Source organism: Astatotilapia calliptera, chromosome 1 (assembly GCF_964374335.1).
Source record: "Astatotilapia calliptera chromosome 1, fAstCal68.1, whole genome shotgun sequence".
NCBI classification, from domain to species: domain Eukaryota; kingdom Metazoa; phylum Chordata; class Actinopteri; order Cichliformes; family Cichlidae; genus Astatotilapia; species Astatotilapia calliptera.
Window position 1 is genome coordinate 18480027 of NC_137422.1, and position 12268 is coordinate 18492294.

The 12268-nt window shown below is 39.4% G+C and overlaps 1 protein-coding gene across 2 annotated transcripts; it reads left to right on the plus strand.

The window, feature by feature from the left end:
* Positions 1-254: 254 nt before the first annotated feature.
* Positions 255-11419, plus strand: dync1li2 (dynein, cytoplasmic 1, light intermediate chain 2). Of its 2 annotated transcripts, none has more exons than XM_026166042.2 (13): positions 255-433; positions 1184-1257; positions 1689-1805; positions 1938-2168; positions 5699-5862; positions 7111-7204; positions 7358-7493; positions 7626-7737; positions 7860-7919; positions 8475-8519; positions 8647-8764; positions 9379-9507; positions 10292-11419. In XM_026166042.2, exons 1-13 carry the CDS (start codon positions 348-350, stop codon positions 10402-10404), a joined length of 1479 nt encoding a protein of 492 aa, XP_026021827.1. In that variant the 5' UTR covers positions 255-347; the 3' UTR covers positions 10405-11419. The 2 variants fall into 2 exon arrangements, with proteins under 2 accessions (XP_026021827.1, XP_026021830.1); XM_026166045.2 differs by having other exon boundaries at positions 10297-11419.
* Positions 11420-12268: the final 849 nt, after the last annotated feature.

Sequence of the window (12268 nt, forward strand, 5' to 3'; positions counted from 1 at the left end):
GAAAAAACTGCCATTACGTCACTTACTGGAACGTGGCCAGAAGGACAACTAGATATTTTGACCCCATGTCAGTGCCATAAAACAGTCTGATCTGTGCAAACTTTTTTACACTCATATATATCAATAAAAGTTTTAGTTTATTCAATAAAGGCGGTCCTCATCAATAATAAATATTAAACAAATGAATAAAAGCACATTACAATAAGTGAAATAGCAGAGGAGAAACACGGGGTTCCGGCGGGCCGCGGCAGACGAAGAATGTAACGCACCCTTGGCCACTCGGATGAAGGCGGTGCTACTGGTGGCCAAGCAGCAGGGCCTTGCCTTTGTGGTTGTAGAAAGAGAAGATGGCTCCCGTTTTGGAGAAACAGCTCCCGGGCGCAGCTGGGACAGGAGACAACAACAACGAAGAGGAAGAAGGGCAAACTCTCTGGCAAGTCCTGCTACTCTTTTAACGACTTCATGCTTCCGCAGGGCCTTCTCAGAACAGCACAGCCGCCATGGTTCTGCTTTGTCACTGCCGGTTTTTCCCTATCAAACACCGGCCCGGCTAGTACCAACGTTAGCACTAACTGAAGATGAGCGGTCAGTCTGTTAGCAGATCAGCTAACATCGGCTAGCAGGTTTGCTGCTGCTCCTCCTGATGTTAAGCTAACACTGCCTTGTAGTTACCTAGCAGAGTTTTACTAATACAGTGAACGTTAGACACTTTCCAGGGCGCCATTCAAATAACTAGTACCTTGATAGTTTATGTCAAGATAAGAGCTAAATACTAGTTAGCGTCTTGATGCAGGATACAGTAAGCTAATAGTAACGTAAACCTTAGAAACCCGTTAACTTAAAGAGAAACGCAAAAAAAAAAAAAAACATGATAGCGTCTTTAGATAATAGTTGCTCCTCGGTAAATTCATGGATCCAGGATTGAGCTACTTAATTCTGTCGTACCGGTCAATGGAAACGAATTATCATTTCCTGCTTCTGTGCTGTCTTGGAGTCATCATTGGACCGGCTCAAAGAGTCAAAAAGTGATCGTAATCAATGAAGTTAAGGTGTGTCCAACTAGTTACCGGTTAACAGTTTTGACACCACGTTTGACTGCTCTGAGATGAGGAGCTGCTGTCAGTCTGATCACAGTCAGTGTGACTTGTATATAAAAATCTACCTGTCTTTTTCTTATCTGTAGGTCCTCAATACTGAGTGAAGTTTCAACTAGATCGAGTTCAAAATTGCCTTCAGGAAAAAATATCCTGATATTTGGTGAGTATTGGTTACATGTGTGAAAATTGAAGTTTCTGCAGTTTATTTGTGCTGGTCAACCCTGAGAGGTAGAAGAGGGCAAAGCAGCTGCAAAATCTAATGATTGCACGTTTCTGAATTGCACTTTGAGCTGCTTAACCCCCACCCCGGGCTGAGGTTTGAACTAAAGACAGACATAATAAACAGAAGAATATAGGGTATTCTTCTTGGGTGGGGTCATATTTATTCGAACAGGCCCTCTGAAAATGTGAGAAATGCTGCTTCTCATCAGGCAGGTTTGTGTGAGAGAGTGTACATTGTGGAAAGCCTAGACATCCTCCTTGAAAGGAGCGGAAATGCATTTGTGCATTTTTTTATGTCATATAATTTGTTGTTTAAAAATAACACGAATATAATCTACTTATCTGTATTATGAATAAAATATTTTGCAGGTGAGGATGGTTCAGGAAAGACGACACTCATGGCCAAACTTCAAGGAGCTGAGCACAACAAGAAGGGGAGGGGACTGGAGTATCTGTACTTAAGTGTCCACGATGAGGACAGGGATGGTGAGATTCACTGATGAACCTTGAATGTGGTCTCTGTCATTAATCTGCAGGAACCTTTATAAAATAATTCCACCTTAAAACTGATTATTATTAGTGCTTGTGTTTAACTAGCATTTTACTTTCTTCTTGCAGACCTTACACGCTGTAATGTGTGGATCCTGGATGGGGACCTATACCACAAAGGCCTTCTTAAGTTTGCTGTTACTGCTCAGTCGCTACCTGACTGTCTAGCTGTGTTTGTTGTGGATATGTCACGACCTTGGACCACTATGGAGTCGCTGCAGAAGTGGGCCAGTGTCCTGCGCGACCATGTGGACAAGCTCAAGATTCCACCTGAGAACATGAGAGAAATGGAGCAGAAGAGTAAGTTACATATACACCAATAATAAATGCATATACAGCAATAATAAACGCAAGGCTTGTATTTAGAACACCCCCCCCCCCACACACACACACACACACACACACACACACACACACACACACACACATACACTCTTGTTGATCTAGCTTTACATTCATACCTGCATTCATGCACGTAGCTTATAGAGTGAAAAACTAACATCCCCTGAAACCTCAGCATTAGAAATGTGTACATTTTGGTCAAGTAGCTGGCATCGGTCATGGTTGAGCATTTCAAAAGACACATTCAGATTGTTAAAATATCAATAACTAGCATATCTCCAAATAGATCTGTTTTGTTGAAGCAGATCCACTTATTGAAATGGCGATTTGTTATAATCTGGTCATTTTCCTTCATATATCAAAGTGCAAAAATCTGACTTGAACTGACTCTTTAAGGCGAAAACGTAAAGGAAAAAAACAAATGTGCCTAAAGCATCCCATGGTGGATGCAATGGTAGTGTTACATAATAACCGCTGGACTCCTTGCTGATTGGTTGCTGTATAGCATCGAAGGCAAGGACTGTATGTTATTACACTTTGCTGAGGTGGATTCCAGGTCATCATCAGAGAGGCCCATGATCCTCAGCTGTGTGCTCTTGCTGGAGGCAAGTTCTGCAGATCAATGACTGTGATGCACTCAGATGTTGTTCTCCTGTTAATTTTAGAATTGGGGCATCTCATGCTTATGAACGCTTCTTTTGTATTTGGAAAGATTGTTGGTATTCAGATAAGTTTATTTCAGCCTCCAGGGTTTGCTCAATGTTCTTGTCAGCTCCCAAACATTGCCTGCTGCTTTTGCTCTTAAAAGTGCCAAAAGAGATTGGACAGAGAAGTAAAACTGGTTATATGCTAGATGAGTTTGACAGCACAGGTTCAGAGAGATTGTCACTGTGTAACATGCCAACACAAGTAGCCTTGTCTGCAGAAAAACGTGTGAAAAAGAAAAGAGAAGCTGCTCAATAACTGATGACTAAAGCGCACTGAATTGCTTTCTGTCATTTTGTCCACTAATAATTGGTTTAATGACTTTCAGTTAGCCCACAAGTTTGCTTTCGCTTTGAGTAGTTGTATTGGAATAAAATTACAATTGGCTGATATAATGTAGCAGAAAGCTTTCCTACCTGGAATGTAGACCTCATACCCTGTGTGGATTGCTGTTTTGTGACTACTGTTGTTGTTGGTGGTGGTGGTGGTGTTGTGTTTACTATTTGGTCCGTTTTGGGTGACTGACTTGTTTGTCAGACTTCTCTTAACATTTCATTTTTGATGATCCCTGTCCAATTTAGCCAAGGCCTCTCAACGAAATAAAGGATCTTCTGGCATGTAAACGATAATGTAAATAGCAGATGGTGAGGACTAGTCAGATTTTAAACGTGTGACCACGAGTGTTTGAGTGAGAGTCAGACCGACAGACTGGAAGTGTGTGAGTGGCTTTTGTCCAGGGAGTCTTGCAGTCATCTTGCATCATGGTTTCCTCCCCTCTTACAGCAGCGTCAGGGACAGGAAGGGACGTAACTCAAAATTCAGTGGGCTGGACGTTCTGACTCGTGCTCTGTTCTGCTGTAAATAAAGTAGGCTGGCTGCTGGAATCATCTCAAACTAAATAACAGGATAAACCTACTGCTTCTCTACCGCTCGTTGAATGGAAAACTATTTGCGTCCATGACTTCTGTTAGTAATAGGCTTGTTTATCTGCAGTTGCAGTAATTATGTTTTGAGGCAGTTTTTGTATATAATAAACAGTTGAAGAGCATTGTAGAAGTTCAGTTTGACTTAACAATAGCATCCAAGACCAAATGTTATTAGGTGAAATTAGTCTGGCCATAAGACTACTTTATTTTTAGCTGAAGTTGAACTTTTACTGACATCAAGTGTATACCTTCGAATTTAGAAAGAATATATACTGATTGGTGCTTTTGCAGTACTTAAAATGTAGTACACACAAAGTATTTGAAAAGTCCTTAATGAAGACCGCTGATGCATTTTGACCTCACCCTTGTTTGTGGAACAGATAAGTAGGTCTTAGTGGGGCAAAGTCTGTCTCTTTAATGTTTTTATTTTAAAGTGACAGTCCACCAATCATCTCTCCTTTCAGCATTAAATGTTGCTGTTTTGAAATCACTGCAAAATGTCATGTTTCTGTACATGCTGCCCAAAGTAATATATTTTTCTTTCCATTTACTTACAATATTCTCAGCCTTAATCAGTTGTACCAAATAACTTTTAAGGGGTTTTTTTTGTGTGTGTGTGTGTGTGTTGCAAACAAAGGAAAGTTGAGACGCGGCTCACATTATCTCGGGTGTTGCATGCATGGTTGTCATAAAACTTGAAGCTGCCTTAATTCAGCCTTTTTTTTTGTCTTTCCTGTGTTCTGATAAAATCAAAATGTTTAGTATTGCTGTCTTTTATTTTGTCTTGTCTTATCTTATCTATGCCTTTAAAACTCAGACTTAAAAAAAAACATTGTCTTTATATATGAAAGCATTAGGGGTTTGAGGCTTGAATCTATCTTTTCAAAGTCTTCCAGTATAGGCCAAGCATAATGTGAACAGCATTCATCATTGCTTTGACCAAGTGTGTGATCAGGTCTTTTTCAATAAATTTACTACATTTTGGAATGTTTGGATCCTTTGGTAGTCCCATTTGGCCTATGAACTTTTTGTGCATACGTACTGGATTTGTGCAGCTGTGCATCTTAAGAAGGGTTCTCGTAGCTTTTCAGACCAGTTCTCATCCCCTGTATAAAATTCTTTGCCTGAAAGTAAAGGGCTTGACTCTAAACACCAAGTCAATCTGGCTTTAGCTTTTGAGGAAATAGGCCATGGCTTCCTGCGTAAACCCCCACCCTTCACACTGCAGCTTTGTAAATGTCTGGACAGCTGGGATCAGCACAAGAGGAAAATAAAGGATGTCTTTTTCTGTCTTTGAACAAGGCATGTTATTTAACTGGAAATGTAACATTGTAATTTTCTTTCTGTGATGCTACACAATGTATACACAGCAGTGACTACTTGTGTGAACATTTAAATTTAGACTGTCACTAGGCAGACATAGTCTTATCCTGATATACCACTAAGCTTTATTTGTGTTGACTCTATGATCTAATCTGAGGAACACAGTTTGAGGCCTTGCACAGCAATTAAAACTGCTATAAAACAAAGTTTATAGTGCTGAAGAAGCTGCAAGTGGCTCATTGCTCTTTCCAAAGTTACAAGCAAAGATAATGTGCACCTATAAAATGCTGTCAGTGCTACAGAGTCCCTGAGGTCAGACCACATTTGTCACCTTAGTGTTGTTTATATTTTAGGGCTTTTTTTGTCAGTGCTGAAGTGCTAGATGCCAGGCGAGGAGAATGGAAAGGAAAAAATAAAAACAGTGGGTCGAGACACTGAATACTGAACTAATTTTCTTTATTTCTATAGATCTGGAGCTTTGCGTTCACTAATACACACAATTTACCCTTTTTTCCCCTTTATTTTGTCTTCTAGTGATAAAAGCCTTCCAAGAGTACACAGAACCAGAGGATGCCACCCCATCCTCCCCACAGAGACGAGCCCCAACAGCAGGAGAGGATGAGGACGTTGTGTTACCACTAGGGGAAAACACACTCACGCACAACCTGGGCATTCCAGTGCTAATAGTTTGCACAAAGGTATAAACCGCTTAAACCAACCAGAATGTCACATTTGAAGCCGTTTACAAATGTTGCTATAAAAAGCTTTTTAGAAGTACTTGTTTCTGAGATGTAACAGAGCCAAAACTTGGAATCTTAATGATAATTAATCTTGGTAATGTATTACAACATTGTTTCTTTTACTACACAAGAAGGAACAGCTGCTGGTCATCTAAAAAGCTACTTGTTGCGTCTGTGCCTCTACAGTTTCAGTTTTGGGAGTTAAACTTACCGTACAATCTATTTCCCCAGCGAGGCTTTGATTTCTGTTGAGGGCATGGATGCATTTCATTCAGGAGCTTCTTAACATGCTGATAATTTAACTGTGTCCTCAGAAAAGTCTAAGGATACCTGTTTTAGGTTAAGCTATTTTGGACAATCTCTAGATAATGCCAGAAGCATCCTGTCCTTGGCTGCTGCCATGATTTTTGTTTGTAGCCACCTGTGTTCGTGATCTATAGATTTTCTAAACTGGCTTTTTGTATCACAGCCAGGAGATCAATAGCTCCTTCTATTTAGGACTGAGTCGTCTGCCATAAACAGGCAAAGGAAACCTTCTTTAACACCCTGATATCTGTTCTTCTAGCTGTTCTATGTGATTGAATTCCCACACTAGTGAGCATATTTGGCCTAAAATCCCATGTGGAGACCATCCCCACTGATGCATTTATCTGTGTTCTTACTTTTATGCTGTGCTTTGTGAGGCAGTATTTACTAATAAAAAGTTACCATTATACTTGCCTGTTAATCCTCTAGGCAAAGACGGGTGCTGAAAAGCACAAGGTAGCCATCAGCAGAGCTTCACATGCTAGCTGTGGCTGGAACATGGGGAATGTGCCTTTTTTTTATTTTATATTAATTTTTTTTTATCATTGGGGCCTCTGAATAGCTCTTGTCAGAGGAAAAACTACTAAATCTGGATAAAATGTCTGTTCGATATCTCAAAGATATTTCAAAAGACTCAAAATGTCTTTTCTTCTCCAACCCACAACATCTCCAACTCTCAGAGAAAAGGTTATGAAACAAGAAGTTCGCCTACACTCACAGGAGTGTACCACTCTACTCTGCTCAGTTATCTGTCCCTCAGATATCTGTTATCGCAGATTAGACGGCTGGCCAAATGGTTGACTAACTTTAAAAACCAGTGTGTTATTTGGTTTTAATTGTCTGCCACTAAAATCTTCTATTTCTTTCTTTATATCAATAATTTTTGCTTCAATTCTTAAGTGTGATGCAGTCAGCGTACTAGAGAAGGAGCACGACTACAGAGACGAGCATTTCGACTTCATCCAATCCCACATCAGGCGATTTTGCTTACATTGTATCCTTGTTTTTAATGCATGTCTTTTTTTTTATTTAATTTTTTTTTTTTTTACTCTTGAGCTCTGCCATACCTTGAATTTCTGTATGTGGCTTAATATCAATTAATATATGACACTAACCCAACAACTGCTGCCTTAACTTAACCGAACAGATGGAGCAGGTCTGATCTATACCTCAGTCAAAGAGGAGAAGAACCTGGATCTGCTTTACAAATATATAGTACATAAACTGTATGACTTTCAGTTCGTCACACCAGCCTTAGTGGTGGAGAAGGATGCAGTGTTCATGTAAGTAAAACTAGTCAACCTTGTCCCAAATATTAAAACCTGTTTGTCATATTTTTAGCAAACAGTTTGTGCTGGCATCTGTCTTCAGATCTTTTTGAACAACAATTTAAAAATCTTTTCCTTCTCTTTTAGTCCATCCGGATGGGATAACGAGAAGAAAATTGGTATTTTGCATGAAAACTTCACAACAGTCAGACCAGAAGATCCATTTGAAGATTTTATCACAAAGCCTCCAGTACGAAAGGTATAAAAATGCAAATATTGACCAAACGTAAAAGTTACAAAAATGCAGAAGTATTCCAGAGCTTTTTGCTCTGTTCTTCTCCTTTTTAATGGCATTCTTGTTTCCTTTGCTCTTCTTAACAGCTGGTTCATGACAAAGAGATAAATGCAGAGGATGAGCAGGTTTTCCTGATGAAGCAGCAGGTAGATGTGGCCTTCTCCCCATTTATCATGATTTCTGTCACCAGCCAGTGAGCTTGATATGCGTTTGTTTGTTGTTAGTTTCTGATTTTGATCTAAGCAGGATCTCAAAATCAGGTCAGATATCTTTCACTGGTAAAAAAAAAAAAAAGGATCAGTCCTTTCTAACATATTTGCAGTGATCTGCTGCTTTCACTGTTAAACAGTGTTTTATACTGCAGCCGTGTTGATATGAAACTGTCACATGATATGAAACATTACCCTCACTTCCTATTTTGTGAGAAAAAAATAAACCAGGAAGACAATTTTAAAAAAAACGTAACTGAAGTTGCAGGTTAGTATTGCCCAGTGCTTTAAGTTCCTTCTACTGCACTAAATGCCCCCTTTATTTATTAATTTGTCACAGTTTTCTTGCATACATTTGTCTTTGATATTTTCAGAATGAAAGAAGTTGTATCAAAATATGTTACCTGAAAATAAAGGATAGGGAAAACCTGTTGATATACTAGTAATATAACAGAAATTGCATCTAACTCAAGCTTTTCTTTTCTTTTTTAGTCTTTATTAGCAAAGCAGCCAGCCACACCAACAAGAGGAGCAACGGTAAGTGTCTTAAGGTTCCTCAAATGTGAAATTTAATTCTTTTTTTTTTTCTTTTTTTCTCTGGATAGAAAAACGTGAGCTGCTTTTTTTTTGTGGCCACGCTTTTATTCTGGTGCCTGTGTTTTAGGAGTCTCCAGGACGGACAGCCTCAGGGTCTCCACGGCCTGCAGGCCGTGCCGGACAGACAGCCGTAGCCAGTGGCTCACCAATGACCTCTGTCAAGAAGCCTGACCCTAACATGAAACGTATGTTTGAAAGGAATACAATTTCAAATGTCAATTAATGAGAATCACACTTTACATTCCAGTACACCCTAATTTCTGATGTTTTGTTATGTAGACTCACTTTTGAGATAGAAAGGGTATTAAAGATTCTCTTTTGTCATCCATATTATTTGAAATCAAAGAAAAAGAACAGATTTTCACTTATGTTTTTGCTGTATGAACATTGAGCAAGTTGTGAAGTACTGCCCTCTAGAGGTAACACTACAAGAATTCCCACAATGGTGGAACTGTTCAGGTCACACATTTCCCATTATTATATATACAGTCAGGGTTTAGTGTATTCTAATTTTTTAATGTCAGTCTATTAACTATATTGAATAGTTTTTTTTTTTCTTGGTTTGTAGGAACATAACTCTTTCAAAATAAAATATTGTAGAATATTTTGTTTGAAAAGAAAGATAAATAGTTCCCATATTGGTGCCAAACACCACTCAGTGATGGGCAGTGAGGAGCTTTTGTCTTCAATTACACAAGAAAGACTTATTTTGGGGGGAAAAACAAAGTGGATTATATGTGTATATTTATAAACAAGTTCCCTTACCACCACCACCACCACCATTTCATTTCTCCTACAGCGGGAGCTGCCAATGAGGGAGTGCTGGCTAACTTCTTCAACAGTCTGTTGAGTAAAAAGACTGGAGCCCCTGGGAGCCCAGGAGCTGGAGCAGTGGGAGCTGGAGTGCAAGGCTCTGCCAAGAAAACAGGTACAACCTCTAATTCCAGTGCTTTCACCTCTGATCTCAGTGAAAAACAGAAGTTGCCGATTATTTAACCCCTTCTCTCTCATAGGTTAGCAGTTGATCTCTTACCAAAGCAGTAAGGATTATAGGATGCTGTGTGTTACAGAGTGCGTGCACTCTAAATTACAAACACTTGTTAGAGACTGTGGACCATTTTGCTGTCTGGAGATTTATCTCTACAGCCTGAGTGAGAAGGTTAAAGCAGGAGAAAAAAAGTTGTCCTTAGACTGAACTTCTGACAGCTGAGGAAACTTGTGGCAGGCCTGTATTGATCATCCCACCCATCATAACTGCATCTCACTCACACCATGCCTTGTCCTGCCGCTTTTGAGCTCTATTAATTAATCTTTTTTTTAACTTAGGTAACATTTTTTTCTTTGTTATATTAAATGTAACAAAGTCAAATATTGGCTGTGCGATAGCTTGATTGTACCCCGTGAAACATGAGAGAAATGATTGCGTAACTCATCTCTGCCTGAGAACACTAACATGTACTCTTTGTTCCAGCGCTGAGCAGTGTTAACATCTCTGCAACAGGATAATGCATGTTCCTTTTGTCTGATGATTAGTTTTGCATGTGTGCGTGTTAACTGTGGCAGCAAGCCACCAACCTCCAGCATGGGAACGCATCACCATTCAAACTGCATCCATCCATCCATCTGCTTGCCATAGAAAGCTGTTTTTATGAGCAGGCGCAGAAGCTACAGGAGATTACTTTTGGGCTTTGTCTCCTGTCTTTTTTTCCAAGGGCAGAAGCCGGGTTTGACTGATGTCCAGGCTGAGTTGGACCGGATGACTCGCAAGCAAGACTCCATGGTTTCAGCTAACAATATACCACCGCAGACAGAGAACGAAGCGTGAAGGCAACAAAAACAGCTGCATCGTCCAGTTAATACTCTGGAAAAATATATGTACATGTGAGCATAAAAAAACAAAACAAAAAAAAATTGACCAAATTCCTAACGCCTGTATCAGTCAGCACACAGTGGTTTCACTGAATGAGATTCAAAGGCTATCAGAAGGTTGGAGAGGGAGTGGAGATGAGAAGAGAAAGAGAACATAAATGGAGGTATTAATGAAATAAGTGCTGAAGGCTTGGCTTTTTCTATCCTCTCTTCCACTGTAAATGTTATTTTGTAAGTTTAGGGAAATGTGTGCACACTCCCTGGCAGTCAGCCTGACCTGCTGGGCTGAAGGCCCCCCAGATTCTGGGCTCATACATTCTACTCATAGGTTTAAGAGTGGCAATATACTGGTTCCTCTGGTTTCGCTTGTCATACTGAAGGAATTTGGTTGCATTTGGAAAAGTATTTAAATATATTCATTAATAAATTCAAATACTTGCAAGCATATGTAATATTTACAAAACAATGTTGGATATGATACTGATGTATTTATACAAACCTCCTCCTTTTTTATTTCATGTTGTGCACCATTTATCGGTTTAAAGAAAAGGCTCATCGTAACATGTAAAAATGCCACTGACACCATGACACTAATATGACATGTTCAGTTAGCGGATAGCATATCAGTCGCCCTAGTCATCTCGAAGGATTCTGTAAATACCAATACAAAAAAAATTATTCAGGTTAACTTGATTTTGTATAAAGCGCTTTTTTTGTCCAAATTCTTAAGATAGCTTCTTTGAATAAAATGGTTTGACAAGAAGTTAGAGGTCGCAGCAGAATTGCTTCTTTAGCTACAGGTGGGTATATTTGGGGGAGGGGATGGGGCAGCATCTTTCCTACTATAACTCCTAAGTGCCTCGCACAGTTAGCTGTTTGTGTCATAGTAGAGGTGCTTGTCTGCACAGGAGGAAACGCACTTGTAGCACCATCGGTTCAAAGGTTTTTTTATCAATTTCTCGTCATCCAAATAATTTATTTCGTTTTACTTTTTTTTTTTTTTTTTAAATGTACAACAAGCCTGTGGTCGCTTCTATTCTTCAGAAATACGATTTCTGTGGCCTAGTTCATAATGTTTAGAGATTGAATGCCTTCATAAAAACTGTAAGGCTGCTGATACTGAGAAGGAACCACACGATGGAACCTTTGGGTCCCCCAGACTTACTGTGGTTGAAACCACTCATTTGCAGCCAAAGCACACAGGCACACACACAAAATTACCTGCTGTGGTTTGAACAAAATGAGATTTTCTAACATTCAGTGTTAGACACCACTGTCGTCCTCTGGTCTCACATGTTTTGCTCTCGCTGTGTTTTGCATGTCAGTTTAAACATTCCCAGTTTCTACGTGAAGTAGCTGTAGAAGCTCATCCCTGTAGAAAACCTGTTGTTGTTTTGGTTCGGGGTTTTTGTTTTGTTTTTCAGATCAGGTCTTTTGTTTTTTCCGGCCCTTTTTAGTGCCCATTTAAGATGACAACCTTTGCCTTCAATGTACAGCTAACAGTTTATCACAACAGGCACCCTGCCTTCACGGGAAAGCTCCTAATTAATTTGTGTGTCCTTAAGGGGTTGCTTAAATGTCTTGTGTCATTTCTATGCTTTTTTTTTTTTTTTATCAAAAATTATACTGTACCATATCAAATTGTCTGTATAATATTTATGGTTTCATGATACCATAATCAAAATGAAATGTACATTTTCATTCTTAAATCTCTATACAAGGCCCTACTTAATCCCATGGATGGTGTATTTCAGTAACTTTTGCAGAATGAATGGCAAGTGATAGGAGAGCAGCTATTTGCTACAAATAGCCAAAAAAGA